This window comes from Hippocampus bargibanti, linkage group LG13 (genome assembly GCF_051943395.1).
Source record: "Hippocampus bargibanti isolate YZ-2025 linkage group LG13, ASM5194339v1, whole genome shotgun sequence".
NCBI classification, from domain to species: domain Eukaryota; kingdom Metazoa; phylum Chordata; class Actinopteri; order Syngnathiformes; family Syngnathidae; genus Hippocampus; species Hippocampus bargibanti.
In genome coordinates, this window is record NC_142746.1 from 14,045,123 (window position 1) to 14,067,125 (window position 22,003).

At 40.8% G+C, this 22,003-nt stretch overlaps 1 protein-coding gene across 4 annotated transcripts in view; it reads right to left on the reverse strand.

Annotated features, from left to right (window-relative positions):
- Window positions 1-22,003, reverse strand: part of slc35f3b (solute carrier family 35 member F3b) — a 46,482-nt gene that overhangs the window by 6,051 nt on the left and 18,428 nt on the right. For 2 of the 4 annotated variants that reach the window (XM_089011590.1, XM_089011591.1), the window contains one exon: window positions 1,669-2,014. In XM_089011590.1, the coding sequence (XP_088867716.1) occupies window positions 1,669-2,014 (346 nt within the window). Of the gene's footprint in view, window positions 1-1,668; window positions 2,015-16,782; window positions 17,106-22,003 lie in introns of those variants that run through there. The other 2 variants (XM_089011594.1, XM_089011593.1) reach the window with 2 other exon arrangements.

Consider the following 22,003-nt stretch of genomic DNA (forward strand, 5'->3'; position numbering starts at 1 on the left):
ACATCGGTGACAAACAGTTCTGAGGGATGAACACTGTGTCTTAGAGGACAACCGATGTCACTTTTTTGTTTCCTGACTGACATCAGAAAAACGTTTTATAGCATCTAAAATACCTTTTCGGTCAGGGGCGTTCATTCACTGACGTCACGTACGGACTCGTCACCAACTCAAAAACAAGACTTCCTGAATGTTCAGCGCGAGTCTTAAAGCGTAAAATATAGCTATATGCGGTAGAAATCTTTGTAAAATATGCCCAATAGAAGTCATTTGGAGCCATTTTACAAATTATGGGCACAACTTGTCCGGAGACGTCGATTGTCCTTTAAGAGAAATATCACATTAGTAGTCATTTTGAGAATGCATGTTCTGTTATGTTTAGGATTTGTCTGGGTATACCTTGCACATTTCAAAAACATGCATGTTAGGTTTGGTGACTGTGAGTTGCTCATTGGTGTGAACATGCAGTTGGCTGGCAGCCAGTCCAGTGTGAACTCAAAAACAAATTTGATCGGCTGATTGATTAGCAAAATAGAAAATTGGGTGTATGGATTGTTATATGTCATTCGATGATTTATTTTCAACGTTGCTTATCGTGTTTCGAGGCACAGGTATTATTGTATTTTCCATTGTATAAGGTGCACTGAAGTATAAGACGCATCCCCAATGAATGGTGCATTTTCGACCGTTTTCCATGTATCAGCCGCACCAGACTATAAGGCACACATAGAATGAATGAAAACAGTTTTCCAAATATAATATATAAATACAGATGTTGTGTTCTGGCTGCCGCTGCTCGCCCGCAATTATTTTTAGAATCAGCTCCTTTATTATTTATTATTTTTCTTATATTCTTATTTTTATTATTTTTATTATTATTATAACTGTTTTCCAAATATTAGGAAAACCACATTATAAGGTGGTACAGTAGAGGCTGGGGTTTCACATCACTTCTTCTACAGAAGGAAATGGAGTCAATGGCTGCTGACAGGAGTTGCCAGACCTCTTCTGGCTCAATATTAGTTCACATATAAGGCGCACCTGCGTATAAGGCGCAGGGTCATCTTTTGAAGAAAATGAAGGCTTTTGGGTGGACCTTATACACTATTTGAGAATGTTTACCTAACAATGCTGTTAAAGTCATTATTAATGAAGCAGGAATCAAGTAAAAACAAGCGAATTGCCTTAACAAATGCAAATGTGTTAAGTTTTACAGTCATATGAAATTGAATTGATCATTTTTTTTCTCTGCAAAAACGACATCTTCTTTTCTGTTCGGCTACACTCTATTGAAGTGTTGCAACAGCAAATCATCCTCATCCATCTCCGTCACCCCGATGTGCTTATTGCTGATCATGTCGATCTGTGTTACTCCCATGACGCAATGTCGTGTGTACCACTTCCAACTTTTGTCTCTCGTGATTGCTATGCTCTCCAACCCATTCAGCATGGCACATCTAAAATTGCCATGAATAAGTATTAATTTAACCGAAACCTTACTCTCTTCTTTTCCTTGTTTTCATACATCTTACTCTGAACAGTTAATCCCAAGTACTTAAAGTTTGCTCCTTTGCAACCTTTATTTCGTGGAACCTTTCCATTACACTAGCCTGCCTTTCATTCACAGACATGACTAACACAGCAGATGCTTTGTGTGTTTTGTGCTTTCACCTTAATCTCTGTCTGGCCGTTTGCCTTTCCGGACTCTTGCACAGGTGGCCGACGTAGTAGAGCGGGAAAAAGAGGCAGTTCCAGGTGGTGGCGAACCAAGTAAGGGTGAAAGGGGCGTCAAAGTGCTTAAAGGTCACCTTGGCCAGCTGGGTGGAGCCTGCCCATGACGAGCAGACGCACATCACCATGGCGACCCCCCACAGGACCTTCCGCACTTGCAGCGCCGTGATCCGGATGCAGCAGTGCAGCTTCCGCCTGGTGGAGCTCGATTCCGGACCGGCCGCGCCTGCCGCCGGCTGAACTTCTGGGCCGCTGTGCGCCACGTGCTCCCTGGGTCGCTCTTCCTCTGAAAGTTGCATTGATAGATGTGCAACTTAATAATCAACATCAGCTCTCTAGAATTTTCTTTTCAAAAAGGGAAAGCCGAACTGCATTTTCCAATGGAGATTTGTCGGCATTAGCCGGTTAGTAGCTTCCTGTGACTTCCGCTCTGTACTATTTGGCTATTATTTGTGAATCAATTATGTTCCCAACGGGTCCTGTTTTAGAATCTGTCATCCCTATTATCATAATAGTCATAAGCTTTTCTCATTTACACTGTGTATAGCGCAAACGTGCTCACGAAGCAGAAAGTATAATTTTGGGCTCACTATTTGGCAATCAAAGGGCTAATTCCTGCTAACCCCCAACCCCATTTTCTATGCATTGATAACAAGTTTACCCATTTCTAAACCCTTCAGAGAGGTATATCACTAAATTATTTTTAAACTACTCCAGAAACTTAACAGAGGGATATCATTGTTTAGCAATTCAATAACTGTGTCTATAAAACTGGTTTGTATTCAATTTCTAAATAATTTTGGGTATACCATTATTTGTTTAATGGTTTATGGATCATTGCAAAACAAGTCCATTTGCTATCCCATCCACAAATACTTTACAAGTCGACAGAAGTATGGCTTTATTATGCATGAGCTCATCCTTCGGTTTGGGGAACTTGGTTTTATTGAATGAACTACAACTTCGCATGTTTCATATTTGCATAATACATCTTCACTTTAATAAACAGCAGCAACTACCAATCCACTTCTTTTTCGGGGCTCGGTAACTGCAGTTCAAGATGTCCTGCCCTATGCTGTGTAAAAATAGCTGCTGTCACACTTTAAGTGGCCTTGGTAATCAATCAGACGTCTGAAATAAAACGCAACTGATCCACTCTGACAGGCGGTAACTAAAGAGGGTAAGAGAGAGCAACTGTGATATATTAATTGTATAATCCTAATGTGATGTGTGTGTGTGTGTGTGTGTGTGTGTGTGTGTGTGTGTGTGTGTGTGTGTGTGTGTGTGTGTGTGTGTGTGTGTGTGTGTGTGTGTGTGTGTGTGTGTGTGTATGCATGCATGCGTGTGTCTGTGTGCATGTGTGTGTGTGTGTGTGTGTGTGTGTGTGTGTGTGTGTGTGTGTGTGTGTGTACTGTATGTGCTGGAATGTTGTTTGTGGATCACATTGTAAAGATAACGACAGTACTTAGAATTTTCTTTTGTCAGGACTGATATTTAGAGAGAAGTTCACACAACATTTACCTCCCCATAATATAAAAAGTAATGACACTTTTCAGGTGATTCTCTGTTTATACAGAAGGATGTTAAGTGTGTCATAATTCGGTCTTTAAATTCAAAAATTATCAAAGCAACCTTAATTGAGGTGCACATAAATCGAAATAGCATTTGTTTTTCTTTCATTGACGTTTCTATCAGTGCTCTTTGGGTCAGAATGAAACCTCTTCCAACTTTCAGGAAACATTCTTTTAAATCTCACATAAAACCCTTTTGATTTTTCATCATGTCCTTGAATGTATACAAGATTAGTGTGGCATATCAAGGGGGTCTAGCGCCCATTTTCAGTTCATCTAAATATTTTACAAGCAAGAAGCTATCAGAACTTTTGTCCAACGCTCGATGACTTAAATTGTGTGACACATAAGTTCAAAGGTCAGTGTTCTTTTGTCCAACGGTCAGGGGGGTGTTGTCTTCATTAACCAACCGTGAAATTTTGAAGTCTAGAAGAACCAAGATTGTTATAGTATGTGTTTGAGAAAGGAACAGCTCATGATCCAAAGCATTCCACATTGTGTGCAAAACATTGTTTTGCATACATTGTGAAACTTCCTGATGGGATACGTCTGTGTAAGCTCTCAGTCGTACAGGAGTGGTCCATCGATGAGAAGGTTTCTTCAGCCGTCATCTGTACTTTTTGAAGGTGTCGGACGTTTCGCCTCCTATCCAAGAGGCTTCGTCAGCGAACTAAAGTCTTACTGGTCGTATCGGCCCTATTTATATATCCCTAATGTCCAGACATGGCGGCGCCGGACACAGCTATGATAGGTCCCTACTCTCAGGTTGGGGGGAGCAGAGGACCACCCCACTGATTGTTCTTACATTCCTGACTAACGACTGGCCTGTTTGCCCCCCTCCCTCCGGTATCACCTCATCAGCATTACGAATGTTGACTAACCTGTTTTGCCTAAGAAGGCTATTGTATGAACGATCCAAATTGAACATCACCCCACCACACCGGTTTAATGAAGGATTTTGTTGTTTTATGAGAATCACTTCTTTTACTCCCCTTTCCTGATGGGATTAAAATGAACCCTGAATATAATATGTGTTTTTGGTTTTTTGAAGCAAAATGACAACAATCAATTTTAATGCATTGGAAATAATCCAGATGCTTGAGGCCACTGTGAAATCTGATAATTAGAATTTGATCAGTCCCCCCAATAAACCGTGTCCTGAATGGAACTAAAAAAGGCAATGCCTTTGTCTGTTCGTGAAATACTACAACTGCATGCAGCAATCCCTTCGATTTTGCCTCAGAAAAACAGAGACTTAAAAGAGCAATACAACTTTGCAGATAATAAATAATAAACCATAAAATCTCCTGCAGCTTCTCTGCTGCAAGTTAAAAATGAAGGCGTCCCCTGGTGGGGTTTTCGGAGGTAATGATGTGCCTTGTGCGTAAACTGCACTCAACACAGCTGACTGGAAGACAAAGCATACTTCTTTTAAAACGTCTCAGTGAGATACTTATTGAAAATCACACACATACAACAATTTGAAAGATTCATTTAAGCACGTTGTGAGAAGCGGCAGAAATACTGTGAATCAAATTGCCGTTGTTTCATCTGCACCGCCACACGATATTACGTACACGCGGAGATACCGTAGTTGTCGTCACCTCATACGAGAGCCGTGTTACGAATGAGAGACATCATTCATCTGTTGGTGAAAGGCTTCATACTTGGTGGTCGGCCTGCGTGTGACCTTGGCAGGCGCTCTCATCACATTGCCGATTAATATCCTATCGCCTTCCATGCTAATGCTGCGGGCTTCCCCGGGCCTCCCGGTGCTGAATGAATGCGCACAAGGGTGACTGTGTTTATCCTTGGTGTAAAAAAACGCAAGTGATGCAATGGACTGAAATTCTATTGTACCTTTTAGGTGGGAGACAAAGCTGAACAATCATCCCCCAGGCTGCGTTCGGCAGCAATGAAAGCTGATTCGAGGAGAATTAAATTTCTCTATTCTGAGCTGCAAGAGCGCTTTGTCTCACTCGGAAGGTCATGTGTTGTTTATGAGTACGACGTTTTGTCCTTCGCAGGCGTCCAGGGGGCGCTTTTTGTCGACCCGCACGCTGTGGTTTAATCCTTCCAATCTACAAAGCATGCACTCTTCATATTAATTTGAATATCATGACTTTGTTTATACAATTCAACGGTTAATGAAAGCGGCTGTGATTAATTGCCTTGACTTGGGTGTACACTCGTGTGTCGTTCCAAAGAATCAACGACTCAATTATTTAAGGTGCGGCACACTTCTTTTACATGTGGCCTGACAGTGACTAACATGGCTCAAACAACCTCGAGCAGCAGGAGTGAACCATTAATGTGTGTCTGTGTGTGTGCGTGCGCGCGTTGCGTGAGTACTTGTGTGCGTGTGCGTGTGTGTGTGTGTGTGTGTGCATGCGCATATGTGAGAGAGAGCGAATGACATTAGGAGCCATTACCTCCATGACAGAGTGTCTACTCCTTTCACAGCACTCGGATGAACTCCAAGTGGTTTGTTCACCTTATCACATTTGTATCCAAGGTTGTGGTCAAGGTCAACTGAAATACCGCAGTGATGGAAAATGTCTCCATTATTAAAAAAAATAAAGAGTACAGGGTATATGAATAAATGTACATATATATAGTTTTGGTTAAAGACTTGAATATAGTGTCAACATTTGGCTTGATTGTCGTTCATCTAATCAAGAGTGCTATTTACTTTGAACGCTTAAATCAATAATCCAACACAGGAAGGTCACGTGAAGTGTCACAAATTACTTTACTGACAGTTATCAGATGATTTACTGATCAAACTTTTCAGCATCTATATCTCACACTGACAAAAGATCACAATTCATTTTGAATTATAATCAACCCGTGAGTTTGTTTCTGTCGACCAATCGTATTTATTCCCACCTAAGATCACATATTAAAACTGCCGTGATGAAGAAACACTAGTTGTTAAAATGACACAACATTCAATATAAGGTGTGCGCAGTTTACTTAATAAAAACTTCTTTTCCTTTCGGCTTTTCCCTTCAAGGAGTCGCCACAGCGAATCAGTGTCCTCTATCTTCAGAGGTTTGATTTACATGTTTGTTTTGGCCAAGCTTTTATGTCGGATGCCCTTCCTGACACAACCCTCTGTATTTGTCCGGGCTTGGGACCGGCACAAGAAAACACTGGCTTATGTCCCCTTGTGGCTACAGAACAAGCAACTCTATGAACTTAATAAAGATGAAGATGTTAAAAAAATTCACTGAGTATTTGAAAAAAGTGAAATAGCAAGGGTCATTAGCATCGTTGCTTACGTGCACCCCCAATTTCCAACCAACCATTTTCTCCATAGCAAGGAAAACAATAATAGTCTCCTCTAATTTACACCAAATAACAGAGTTGTTCCTCAATTGAAAATGTTGTCAACTGTAATGTTCAACAATAAGGACATGATGTGATGAAACAGTGTGAAATCCGAGCATGAAAGCCTCTCAGTTGTACAGTCCAGTGTTCCTGAGTATCATGCAAACTTTCTATGGCATTCTATTTCTCGAAATAGCTGACACGTAATGATTTCATGGAAACATATTTGGAAACCTAAATCAGAGACATCAGCATATGATTTCAATTAATTACTTATGCCAGACGTCTGTCAAATCCAAAATTGTGGTTTGATTCTGTAGTTTTTCAAATATGAGCCACAGGTGACTACAGTTTAATGTAAAGAACTCCCTCCCTCTGCCTTTCTCTTATAACTTAACCCATAACTCATTCACTGCCAGACAATGTGCAAATGTGTCCACTCCAGTGCCAAGGTTTTCGTAATTTTCACTCAAATTTCAGGACCCACAGTATTTTGAGTTTTACGATTCAATGCAGCGGAAGAAAACATTAATTCCTAAGTTATATGAGGTGTAGGTGGGGGTGGCTGTACTAAAGGCAAATGCTGTCCCCTTGTGGGAAGGAAAAACATTGACAAAGGTCTGACCAGTGCTTTATCGGCACCCCCTCGCTAGAAAAAACAAAACCCGAGCAAATTCGGGAATGGCACTCCATGTCATATTTTCAATTTCCGAATAAATTTGGGAATGGCATTGAATGAGTTAATATTTTTAACCCCATTTGGCCTTCTTCTAACTTAAAGGACAACCGACATCACTTTTTTGTTTCCTAACTGACATCAGAAAAAAAAACGCTTTATAGCATCTAAAATACCCAAAACACGCAGTATGATATTTTTAGTCAAATGCAAAAGACCAATAAAAACGACTTAAAGTGTCCAAAATCTGCAAAAAAAATGAACCCGGAAGTGGCCAGGTTCAGAAGTTCCCGCCCCCTTGTTTGTGGCGTCACCCCAAGACGTCTTGCCTTGCTGGAGAATCAAAACAATGGCTTCAGATTCGGAGAATATGCTTTCTTGTTACTCATACAGTTATGAATATGATTCAAATAGTTCTGAAGAGGAAAGCATACATGTTTGCAATCAATTAAAGAATTTATTCCGTGCCATTTAAGGTAAGTGTAAGGAATTAATCAGCCCGTTTCCACAGGCTGATTAATTCCTTACACGGAGCTTTGTCGCCCTCTTCTGCCTCTTTTTGGTGCAACACGAAGTTTTCAGACCAAACAAGTATAGCAAAATGCATTGACGTGATGGAAGGACTGCTATAATGTGTCCTTTTTTCGGTCAGGGGCGTTCCTTTAGTGACGTAGGGTGAGGACTCGTCATCAACTCAAAAACAAGACTTCCAGAATATTCAGAGCAAGTCTTAAAAGGTAAAATATAGCAATATGCGGTGGAATCTTTGTAAAATACGCTTAGTAGAAGTAATTTGAAGCCATTTTACAAATTATGAACACAACTTGTCCGGAGACGTCGGTTGTCCTTTAATAAACTATGTAGATGTAATGCTGCTCTTAGTATATAATGATCCACAATGTTTGAAGAGTTATTTTCCAAAACGCTATGAATCCAATTACTAACCTTTATGTTACTATTTAAAACCATTGATTAGCTTTACATGAATAAAACCAAAATAGAATTAAAATAAGAAAGAGAGCCTAGATTTTATTCTGTGCCGGTACAACCTTCAGTTTTCCTCTTGATACATTTTGACCTTTGTAGCTCAGCAGACACTTTTGTGTTTATTGTGCCCTCTGAAGTGAAACACAAGTTGTTAACAGGCCTCTGGGAAAGACACGGAAACATGAGGAGAATGTTTGGCATCTTTCAGATGAGGCCTGAATCCACTTTGACACTTGCACAGATTTCCTCCGTCACCCTGACATCACCGATGCATGAAAGCCAGTACCATTGCAAGGTTCTTTGAAAAGACAAAGGAAATGCTGTATTGAACCCAGGACCTCTACTTAGCAAAGTCAAGGAGCGACACGAATATTTATTAACAGTAACTATCCAATGAAGCAGCCCGATTCTGATCCATTGTACCATACCTTGGATTTATCTGCATTAAATAACCAATTTTGCACCGCGGCTCCCGCTACTACCACCACCATGTGACTTCATGCTCCCCTGCTTCTAATTCCCAGGCATTTCTCTGGCCTACCCTGCAGTGTCTGCAGTGTTGCTGATCTCTCCTGCTGATAGCTGCAAGTCCAACAACAGTGCCAACAGAATTAAAATTTATCTTTATCACCGGCACTTGCTTCCCTCTTCATTCTAGCCCCTCCGCACCCCCTAAAAAACAGATATGATTGCAGAGTTTTGCACATTTACTACACCACAGAGTATTGATGGTTGGGACTCTTTGGTGGGTGGAAATGATGTTGCGTCAGTTTGTTCATAGTAGGAACCAGTCAGAAATAATTTGGTCTTTGCGCTGTTTTGTTGGGAAGATATATTTGTCAGTTTGGCAAGTGAATGGACTTTAACTAATTCACTGCAAGACGTGAAAAAAATGTGTCCACTGCAGTGCCAGGGTTTTTGCCATTGTCACTCGAATTCCAGGACCCACAGAATATTGAGTTTTGGGACTACATAAACATTCAGTGCAGCATAAAGAACCTTCGACTCTGTGCTTTCATCGGAAAGTTAATTCCTAAATTATATGGGTCTGGAGTTATATGAGCTTGAAATGAGGGTGGCTGTCCAAAATACAATGCATACATACATATTGATTTATATAGCGCTTTAACAACAGCTGAAGCTGGAACAAAGTGCTAACATGGAAAAAGTGAAATGATGACTGCTTATAGAAGGGAAAAAATTGTCAGAGGCCATGGCCAGCGCATCACCGGCACCCAAACAAGAAAAAAAAAACCCGAACAAATTCAGGAAAGGCGCCATACGTCATATTTTCAATTAACAAATAAATTTGTGAATGGCTGTGAACGAGTTAATAGAAGAGTCATGTCCAAAATTCAACCTAAGTTGCCATAGAATCACACTGCATTACACCGAGTCCCATTGCAAATAATTGCAACCAATTACAACCAAGTGTTGTTAATTGTTCACAATGCCGTGGCGGCTGATGGCTCGTAATACTGTGTAATTGTTTTGTGACCTTGGTTGATTTCACAATATTGACTTTTATTTACTAATTAGATTTAGCATTCACGTCACATTTTGTTTTTCTTGTCGAACATCATCATTTAGCTCTTTGAACAACTGGAAGATGAATGCCTATTAGGGTACACAAAGGTTGAACAAGCAAAGTTACAACCCATAACACTTACAGTCACCAATAAATGATACAAAAGATGAATAAGTAAAAGCAGTATCAAAAGAGTATAATGTTCGTCACGGCTATTTATTTGACTTTTTGTCATTTTTTCCCCCCCCAAAGTTAAAAAAAAGGGCCAGCCTTGACAAGGTATGTTAAGAAAGGAATACGATCAGAAGAGAAGAGAATATAAATACACAGTGGAAGTTATGTAAAATAAGCGGACTCCCATTCTTTATTCATTTATTAACTGCTGCAGTAGCTCCAAGTGCAAGCCGCAGGTTGACCAGCGCGAGCTGTCTTTTGTAAGTCAATGTAGACTCTTTTGGCATGTTGCGTGAATTTCGTTCACTTTGTTTCAAGCGTGACAGTTTGCTTTGTTAAAATGTGATTAAAGATACGCCTTTAGGGTGAATACATATTTTAGGAAGGTGAAAGTTTGACCCTTGAATGTCATTATTTACATTTGGAGAATAATGGTGGAGGTGGGTGGGTTGTCGGGCAAACAGGCAACACGCTGAGAAACAGCATGACGTTATATTTAAACATTTCAGAAATTGCTCATGCAGTATGTCATAAGGACACAAACTAAAAACACTCCTCCAAACAGATGATACAGCAGGTAGGCTGGCTTATGAGGCCAACAGGACGAGGCCCTGCGTCTTTTTATGACGGCCGTTACTGATTTCTTCCTCAACCTTGAAGACTGACGAGGAGCGAGAGTGGTTCATGGCATTGAGGTGACAGTCACATTTACAAATTTATGAGTCAAACAGGGTTCCTGGAACATTACGGAGTACATCGATGAAAAGGTTTCTTCAGCCGTCATCTGTACTTCTTTGAAGGTGTTGGACGTTTCGCTTCTTATCCAAGAAACTTTGTCAGCAAACTAAAGTCTTACTGGTAGTTTAGGCCCTATATATATATATATCCCTACTGTCCAGACATGGCGGTGCCGGATTCTGCTATGATAGGTCCCTGCTCTCAGGTTGGGGGGGAGCAGAGGACTACTCCCCGCAGCTGCTCCACTGATAGTTCCTGTCGTTCTGACTAACGACTGGCCTGATTGCCCCACTTTGACCGGTATCACCTCTAATCTGTAAATTAGTAGATTAGTATGTTACTAATCCTGTGTTGCCTCAGCAGGCTGAAGAAACCTTTTCATCGATGGACCACTCCTGTACGACTGAGAGTTTACACAGACGTATTACCGAGTACAGTGATCCCTCAGTTTACGAACATAATTGGTTCCCAGAAAGTGTCGGTAAGGCGAAGTTTGTCTGCCAAACATTTATTTCCCATAAAAAAACATTAAAATCAGAATAATCCATTCCCATAAAACACAATTTTCTACCAAATAAACCTTAAAACTACACAAAATATACCTCATTTTATGTATAATAAATGTGCTATTGTAATTAAAGAAATAAACTGTACTGTATAATAAATTCATTTTATTTACCTTTGTGATGGTCGTTATCAATGGATGGAAGAAAGGGTTGACTTAGCGTAATGATACTGGAACAGCTAAGTCACACAAGCACAAACCTCGTTCGTGTTTTTCAATGATCTCATTCTTCTGCTCGACCGTTAATTTTCTTTTGTGGCCTGTTCGTCTTAACAGGAGGCTGTGGTGGGGTCTTTTTTGGTCCCATAATAGGAAAAGTACTTCACTCGATAACAAACCAAATATGCACTCACAAGGGGTGTGGAAAACTAGTCCGTCAGCCGACACCTTGTTCATGTTTTTTTATAATGTCCTCCTTATGCTCAATCCTAATTTTCTTTTGAGTCCTCTTTGGTTTAACAGTAGTGTAGCATATTTCTGGGGTAAATGTAGCATATGCTACACTGCCACATGACGTCGCGGCAGTGTCGTAAAGCAGGGTTGTTGACGGCACCAAGTTGATAATGACGCAGTTGTAAACAAAGGCCTTTGACAGGATATTCGTCTCCTCTTGTTCCTCTAACATAACAAGTAGCATGTGGTGGGGTCTTTTTCAGTCCCATAAGAGCAAAAGTAATCCACTCGATAACAAACGACGTCTGTACTCAAAGGGGGTGTGGAAAATTCGTCCACCAGCCACCATGGCGCTGTTCGGACATGTGGTTTGGTGTTCTTCCGCCGACCACTAGTCCGCCAGCCACCGTGGCACTCCACGTGGTTTGATTCGTTTGCTGAAAACTAGTTCGTATGCCAAGATTATATTCTCGTGAATTTATAGTTCGTAAGGCGAAAAGTTTGTAAACTAAAGCTTTCGTAAGACGAGGTATAACTGTACTCTGGCCTCTACCTTTTTGTGTTGGGGAAGAATTTTATCATTAGATGCATACGTTCTCATTTGGTCTTCTTCTCAGCTTTCTTAAATGGGCTCGAAAAATTTGTGGGACTAATCTGAGAGCTGTCCTATGATTAAGTGTTTCAAATTGTAAGACGGGTACCGATTCCTAAATGCTTTTACATATTTCTTTTGTCCCTCCGGTTTTGTTTCATACTTGTACTGCACCAACAGAACAGCTCCATCTGTCATGTTATAAATTCATAGAGGAGAAACTGACTTACTGCACTCTCATAAAAGCATTCATATCTCTGGCTGTGAGTTTAGCATTTTGATTTTAGGCCTTCAGGGTAAAATCTCGTGTTACAGATGGTATTTTGATCCAATATTTTATGTCACACAATGAGCCTTGAGTTCCTGCAAGGAGAATTGCGTCACAGGGAGACAGATTTATTCCCAGATGGTACACATTGTTATATTCTCTGCCCACAAGGCTGAATGTGTACACGTCAAAAAAAAGAAACACCCACAAATGAGAGAGTAGATCGATGCAGACGTTTGGCTATGCAATTGTGAAAGTCTGCCATTCAGCCTCAAATGAATTCAAAAGAAATAACAACACTAAATCAATTCAACTGTCTAAAGCAGTCTTTTCTTTTGCTAACAAATGACCATCTTCTCGCCACTGTATATAAATATAAACTTTCCCCTTCCCCTCCCACCACATCCTTGAACACCTCGACAACACAGGAACCTACGCAAGGATCCTGTTTGTGGACTACAGCTCTGCGTTCAATACCATCATCCCAGAACTCCTCATCCCCAAACTAACTGGGAAAAATATCATCCTCAACACAAACCACGAGCACTGGAGCCCCGCAGGGATGCACCCTTTTCTCTCTCACAAACGACTGCACCTCAACGCACCCAGCTGTCAAATTCATAAAGTTCACAGACAACACCACGGTCATCAGTTTCATCAAAGACCGATGACCGTGAGTCATCGGTCTTTGATTCTGCATACTGACAACAAGTGGAGCAGCATGAGCTGTGGTGCAGCAGTCACAACCTAGAGCTGAACACGGTCAAGACGGTAGAGATGATAATGGACTTCAGGAAACATCCCTCTCCACAGCTGTGCCTCACACTATCCAACTGCCTCGTGTCAACGGTTGAGACCTTCAAGTTCCTGGGAATCACAGTCTCGCATGACATGAAGTGGGAGGTCAACACCAACTCCATCCTGAGAAAGGCCCAACAGAGGATGTACTTCCTGAGGCTGCTAAAGAAGCATGGTCTGCCACAGGAGGTGCTACAACATTTCTACATGGCTGTCATTGAATCCATCTTGTCTTCTTCCATCACCGTTAGGTTCGGGGCCGCCACAAAAATTGACAAAATCCGGCATCAACGGACAGTTAGGATGGCGGAAAAAATCATTGGCACCACCCTCCCCACTCTCGAGGACTTGCGCACTGCAATAATCCAAACAAAGGCGCGGAAAATCCTACTGGACCCTCCGCACCCTGCCACCACCTTTTCCAGCTACTCCCTTCAGGCAGGCGGAACCGACCCATGCGCACCAAATCCAGCAGATTTTTAAACAGCTTCTTCCCCCAAGCCATTAATTCTTTAAATAGTAACACAAATAAAACTGTATAGTGCCTCTTTGCAATTTTTTTATGATGATACTAGTGCAGCGTGGTCTACCAGAAACAAATTCCTTGTGTGTTCTACATACTTGGCAAGAAAGATGATTCCGATTCTGATTGTATAACTGATAAGGATCATGTATGTAATTCTCAAGTAAGTTGATTCATGTTAGTTTGAAAAAAAGCAGGTGATTCACAGAAAATCAATTTCTCACCCACAATCCAATATAATGCACCATGAGTTTTGAGCTACTGTGTATTAATGGATATCTTGTGGTCAAGACAAATGGAGCCTTGTGGGAAGAGTTGATGTGGGGAATTAAGACCACTTTCCTGAGGGACGCGCAATCTCAGTACGGTTACGAAGCATTAAATGGGTTTTCAAGACACTGCAGGGCGCGAAGTGAACGTCTACTGACACAGGGGGAACGCCTCAATTCCCCAAAGACAAAAATCACTCGATGGACTGAAGAATATCAATAGCTAAACTCTGTCTGCTTCGATTTGTCACAGAAGCGCTCAGAGACAACACCAAGATTCCGGTCAATATGGTGGAATCATATGTGACTTTACCGTACCAGAATTATTGAGAGGATAAACCAGAATGAATGAAACTCCAGGCAAAAACCCAGGAACAGAAGGATGTCTATGTTACACCACAAACAATACAAAAAAAAGTTACAGTAAAGAAACAAAGGTTCCAAAGTCCTTGTTATGTAAGAAGTGGAATCTCTTGCTCGCAACCACTTGCACTAAGTCGTATGCGGCAACAACTCCTTCACAAACACAATTTCCAGTGGCCTGTCAAACACACATTGAACGCGCCTTCGCTGTTGAGCAAAATTTTGACAAATGCTGCTGTTAAGTCTCTTCATCTCTCCATCAGTCCCCAGAAATGATACATCTGCAATGTGCATTTGTGATGTCGTGTTAATGAATCAGTTATTCTCTTAGGGCATATCCTACATGTGTAGATATCAGCCTTCGAATTCTGGTAAAAGAATATGAGCATTCGAATGCAGCCTACCGTGTTAAACACTCAAGAATGACTCAGCATGTATTTGAAGCAAAATGTCCATCTTAAAGCTTTCTTTTGTTTTCATATTTATATCGATAGTCCCGGTTATATCGATATTTTTTCGGACTCCCTTGAATATCGATATAACGAGACTTTAAAATACAGCTGCCTGGTTAATCCAATTTGCCTGGGTAATCCAACTTCATTCGCTTGCCAACAACCTGTACGAAAATCTTGGGAACAAAGATACAGTATACGCAGTTCTATCAATTCGATCAAGAGTATCAGATAGAAAGCTAATATGTACAAAAACAATCACTTTAAAAGTCTTCAGATTGGTCTATATTAATTAAAAAAAACATACCAAAATGGGTACTCAGTGACCAAAAAGCATTGTGAACTAAGCATGAGTGGTTTTTGATTAATTAAAAAATGTCTTGTGCCATCCTTGAATGGTGATTTTTATATAAAACCTTTGCAGGGGGTGGCGGGGAATACCACATGGGGTTATTTTGTGGTGCTTCAAACACTTTGCTTTTGCATTGTAACAGTAGTTGTTTTATACATGCATTGTAAAGTGTATTATCAAAAACAAAATATATTAAGGCCAGGTAATTTGTACATTAAAATAGTATATTTGTTATGTAGCCAATAATTAAGGCTGATGAAACATTGAAGCCCCCTTGCATTATTTAAATTGTGAGTTTCTGAACTTGGATGGTGAAAAAAAAAATATTGGGGAAAAAAGAGCATTTTATGTCCAACAATAAACGGTGTCACAAGTTCAGCATGTTTATTCATCTTGCCACATAACAACTACAAACACACACAAATTACTGCAATCATTTTTAATCTTCTTGGAGATGCAAATGATCTTGAGATTAGACAAACATGCATGTAATTTTCTGTCAGATCAGCCACCGATTCAACTATGAATGCATTTTGATTACAATATTGGATGTTCCCTCTTTTTTACAGCAGTAAAGCCTGAGGTAGGACGCCGGATAGACAAGTGAACGTAACTGAAGCTTGGGGACATGTTAGATGTTCCTGGTGATGCAGCACAACATGCCACAAGAGACGTGTTGTTGCCTTTCCTAATATAAATGTACAATCTGCGCTCCTGCAGGTACAACAAAGGTGGTGTAGAAAAACAGAACTCTGCTATGTACAATTATGAAGGGTGTAACAATTGTTTTTGTTCTGCCTCCAGTGACAAGGGGTTGCAGACCGAGGAGGGAATCCCATCTGCAATAACAACTTCGCACATGGAGCAAAGGCTTGTGTGGCTTATAGTGACAACGTGCACAATGACATTACATCACGCAGTTCTGAGTCATATATGAGGGGTGAGTGTTAGAATTTTTTAATCATACCTGAGTAGTGTCAAGGTGCCCTTGAGCACGGTCCTGAGCCGACCAAACAACTTGCTGCATGCTCAGGGTCAATACGTGTCATGTATTTTTGGACTGGTTCCTCTGTTATTGAAATACAGTGTAATGCAATTCCCCCTTACTTGGAATTGCTGCAGTTGTCAATCACTATTGTGTGCAGGGGTGTAAAACTGCACTGCTTTATATTTAGAGACGTTTTTATTCAGTTAACGAAAAACATTATAATATAAACAGTTTAAACGTGTCTGTAGTTTTTTTTATCTCTGTGTTTGATGCATAAGTACCTAATTTTATGAGCAAAGAGTGACTCGACTTTAACGCTAACTTGATCCAGCTGCATTTTAGATATTCAATGACAATGTTAAAAGTTTTGCCCCCATAAAAAAAAAAATAGCGCACCACAAGCTGTACCATTCATGGCACTCGTCTTAGCACGCTGCAAACGTGAAGTCGCCCCAAATCTACATGCACCCTGCCTCGTGCCTACCTTCCACTTTGGTGAGGGTGAGCACCGGACTGTTGCAGGCGGACAGCGGGGCGACCCTGGCAGAGTGTTTCTTCATGATGCCGAGCTCGGGTGGAATGAGCTCCAGAACAGCTTCGACTACATCCCTGAAGCAGATTTAGCCCCAAACTACGGACTTCTTGACGGGACACTTTACATTCCAGGACCCGGTGTCATTGCGCCTTCCATCCGCCCCCCCCCTCCTGCGTGATTACTCCTTCTTCCTCCTTCTGTAGTACCTCGCCACCCGTCCTCATCCTCCTGCTCCTCCGTGCCCTCCCTCCTCCAAATAACTACGTTCGCCCGGTGCCAGTCTCTCCCCGCGAACACGGAACTGTTTGCTGCAGTTCGCCCACGTCAGCCATGACACACACGCGCGCGCGCACACACACGCACACACGCACGTGAAATCACATCCCAAATCTGGTGACTCCCCGAGAACCCCTGGAGATAATTACTCTATTATGCTACAAATCTACACGATGCATTATTTTTTTCCTTGTGGTTTTGGGCATAGAGTACATGCAAATATACTTTCTGTATCAAAACAAATTGATCGCACTTATTGTTTTAGTCAGTGCAATATGTACATGCGTATGCTATTAATGATGTCATTACAAATTTGAGATGGAGACAGCTAAGGCTATGTGATGTTGATTGTTGAAATGCGATGTCCAAGTTTACCTTTCAAAAAGCTCTTACATTACAATTAAACTGAACACACACTCACTTATAGAGTACATACAAAGGTATTGTCTCTATCAAAAGCAAAATGACCTATGCAAAAAATGTATGGACTTATACATTGTAAATTGCACAGCCAACTTCTGTAGAGTAAATACAGTTACATAAATCATATGCTCATCATACTGTATTCTCATATTTTGCACTAGGTACAGTTCTTTTTATGCAACATTTTGTGTAGTTTTACAGTTCAGTGTTCTGTCACTTTTTTGTACATGCAATACATGTCTTTTTCTTTCCCCCCACCCTCTTTCCATTTTGTTGCTGTAGATTGCAAATTTCCTCACTGTGGGTCTATTAAAGGCTTTCTGATTTCTTTCTGATTCTGATGCAATGTAAGGTAAAATGTGCCTGATGCCAGCATAGAATTTTCTCAGGTCACTATGGGACTAGTTTGTCACATGTCATCATTCTTAAAGCCTGAATATGAAAACAATGGTACTCTTACCCAACTGTTGCTTGATTTAAAATTCCTCACAGTGCATTTTAATATTTCTACATTACATTTGTAACAACTGCACAGCGAGAGTCCAAGCGTTGTGAGTTAAGATTCTGCCATAACAAATGTTATGATGGTCAGTTTTGATTTACAAAGGAATTTGTTTCACTGTGGTATTGTGATGTAAAGTTGCTCTGGAGACTCGTACTGCATTAGAATTTTTGCCAGCACATCTGCCCTGCAATCTGAGTTGTTGTGGATTCCAAATTGATGGATGTTAATGCTATAAAAAAATGAGGTACATATATGCTGCACATATTTAAATTAATCTTGTTCAAGGATCTGGAGTAACATGTTTTCAGTCCTGCAAGTCAGTGAGAGGTTACCCAGGAACTGGCTGAGAAAGTATTGCATATAGATATAATGTCACGCTGACAGAAAGGATTCAGTTGGTTAAAGGATGCTCGGTTGAAATCCTATTATGTCATCCAACATTTTACGTTTCCCGGTCATGTGTCATTTTAATCACAAGGATAAATACATCAGTGTTACAGCTAGGCTGGACCGCTTAGTATTGATTTGGGATCTTTCCCCGGGAGTCAACTTTCATCATAGAAAGTCTATAGGACCTCAGCAAGTGTAAACAACAGAGAATATACTCTTGCACTCTGTCACTTTCACTCTTCTGAGAAGACTTAGAAGATTTTAGAAGGTGACCACGCTGACCTCGACTTCTATTACACAGAATTCAAGCAAGTGTGACTTCATGAATTCTCTGCTGAGTCACGCTCAAGCCTAAACTGGTGACCCCCCCCCCCCCCCCCCGACCCCAAAATAATAGTCCTTAAATGATTAAAAAAGATTCAGAGCCAACGAAGGGATCTAGCATAACCCATGATTGATTCATCAATTGATTAATAGGGATGTCTCAATATCATTGTTCACAAAGTGTTGGTGTGCGTGTCTAAAGTGACTTTGCGCTGTTGTGTGAAAGCCACTGTGTGTGAGTACGCCTGAAGGAAGCGCCACTGAATAATTCACTGTGTAGATCTCACCACACTCGAGCACCAATCCCCTAACCCTGTCTAACTAGGACAGGGAGATTGAAAAAGACTCTCTGTCCAGGCCAACGTTGACGTCCATCACTGGCGACTCCATCCTTCACTTCCACCTCTATCCCGGTTTAGCAGCGGGCATGTGGATACACGAACGAACCTGCCATATTTAGCGGCCAAGAGGACATTTGCTGCGTTTCGTTTCAGTTAAAATCCTATTTCTGGGTGGTCACAGTGAGATATCCCATGAGACGATACAACTACCACAACGGGAAGAAGGGGGCCATCTGTGTTTGGGAAAGACTGTTTTCAGATTCCTCCATTAGCAGAGGAGTAAGGTGCAAGAAAGGGATGGATGAAATTCTTCAAGGATACCAGCCAGTGACTCATATACTTTTATGTGAGAGCATGAAGGAGGATCAAACTGTTCTGTGATGCTGCACACACACACACACACACACACACACACACACACACACACACACACACACACACACACACACGCACACACACACACACACGCACACACACACACACACACACACACACACACACACACACACACACACACACACACACGCAAACGTGTGTGAATAGAGGTGAGTGTAGAGTCAACCAAGGGTAAAAAGATGTCTTTTGGGATGCTCCAATATCATTTTACATCACTCTGTTTGAATCAATCAAACAAAACTGATAGAACAAAAACACACTTTTGACTTTAATAAAACCCTGCAAGGATCTCAAAAAAGGGGGATTAACTTTCATATGAACTGAAAATCTGTAAATTTAGATAAGAAGTCTCCCCTTGATCAACTGCGCTAAGAAAAAGTAATCTATGCCTTCATTACATCTCGTCTGAATTTGAATGCCCTTTATTTTGGTGTCAGCCATTTCTCCCTCAAATGTTTTTAAATTATCTTTAAAAACATTTGACAATGAAGTTCTCAAGTATTCACTTCACTTCACTGTAAATATGTCTTGAAGTATTTCTTGAAGGTACTCCTAATGCGGTGCATCTTATATATGAAAAAGTAAAAAAATATGTCATTCATTGAAGTTCCGCTTTATAATCCCGTGCACTTTATAGGTGGAAAAAGTTTTCAAATACACCTTTTATTGAAGGTGTGCCTTATAATCCAGTGCGCCTTATAGTCAGGAAAATATGGTAATTGTGTTGCCAGCCAAGAGAGTGAGCAAGCTTGAAGATCATGGTTTGAATCATCTTCTGTGAGTTCTGGAGAAGAGGCAAAAAAGGGGATAAATACCGCATATTCTTTCCTCACCGATGCAGCATTTATTTTGTAAGTGTACAATTAGGATACAGCCCTAAGAACGGTATTTTCCGGTGTATAAGGTGCACCTCCAATGAATGGTGTATTTTCAAACTTTTCCATATATAAGCCGCACCGCACTATAAGGCATATGAATGAAAAAGGTTTTTCAAATATAATATATAAATACATAAAGGTTTTCCAAATATAAGGCACACCACATTATAAGGTACTACAGCAGAAGCTGGGGTAACACACTCCTTCTTCTTCAAGGGAAAATGGAGTCGGTGGCTTCTGACAGGAGTTGCGAGACCTGTTGAGGCTCAATAATACTTCATAAATAAGGTGCACCTGCTTATAAGGCGCAGGGTCATCTTTTGAAGAAAATTAAGCCTTTTGGGTATGCCTTATACACTGGAAAATACGGTAATAGTTGTGATTGGTCTTGTGTTAGTATTGATCATGTTCATTTGTACACACCCTCAGATGCAGTATACAGTAGTACTGTTCAGAATTTCACAACGGGTTTTGCTGTTTAAATTACATTTTTCACATGTTAGTTTGAAATAACACCCCCCTATAAAAAGAGACACTCTCAGAAGGATTACACAGAATTAAAGTGTAAGATTGAACAAACTAGATATCGCCAATGAGCAAAATCACTATCAATAACAAACACACAAAACCTGCTGGGTGAAGATGACCAGCATATATCATGGTCAAACAAAAAATGAAAAGATTTTGTGTTATGAGAGTGTGTGTGTGTGTGTGTGTGTGTGTGTGTGTGTGTGTGTGTGTGTGTGTGTGTGTGTGTGTGTGTGTGTGTGTGTGTATGCGTGCGCGTGTGTGCGTGTGCGTGTGTGTGTGAGGGGGGGGGGGTGTGCGCACGTGCCTTGAAAATAAGCTATTATGTTGTGTTTGTACAGTTATGCTTATTCTATTGATTGCGCAAACAAAGCACATCAGTCAGGCTGCCCTCTAATCTACAGTTTGGTGATACTGCTTGAATCTAGTTTTCAGATTCATTGGGAAGCCAACTTGTAATAAATGCCAATGTTTGCATTTCCTTGCGTACTTTACTCCAGGCCTCAAAGTGGAATTTTTCTTGACCGCCATTCCACTTCACTTGCAACCTGCAGCAGGTCATTTCTACCAACTATTTGTGTACTTGAATGTTGCACATTTTATCCAGTTCCCTTTTCATGACACTGATGATTTAACCTATGCTCACATTTCACTTTTACAAATGCGCTCCTGACTATAATATTTTACTGAATGGATGGGCTGGAAGAAAACTGGGTTGTTTTAAAAATCAATGTTATTGATTCATCACACGCAAACAGAATGCCTGATGACGGAAGAAGACTGGCAGAAAGAGTGATGGAACATCCATGCATGCTTCATCGCCCTCAGTACAATCTCACGGTTCGTTATTTTAGTTGACTGCAATGATTGAATCTGCATCACATTTCACATTTCCCTAATTCACACTTGTACACTTCTGATCGCGATACAAACAGACCAACAGCCCAGTCGGAACTTGAACCGCTTATCTTTTCCTTCGTCTGTGGTGAAGTATTGCAAGAACTTGAGAGATTTTGTATGTGTACGATTTACAGTCTTTATTGTGTTTGCGCTAAACCTCAGCCTGCCTTAAAAGTAACTGAAAATGTTTGGAGAAAGCTTTTCCTCCA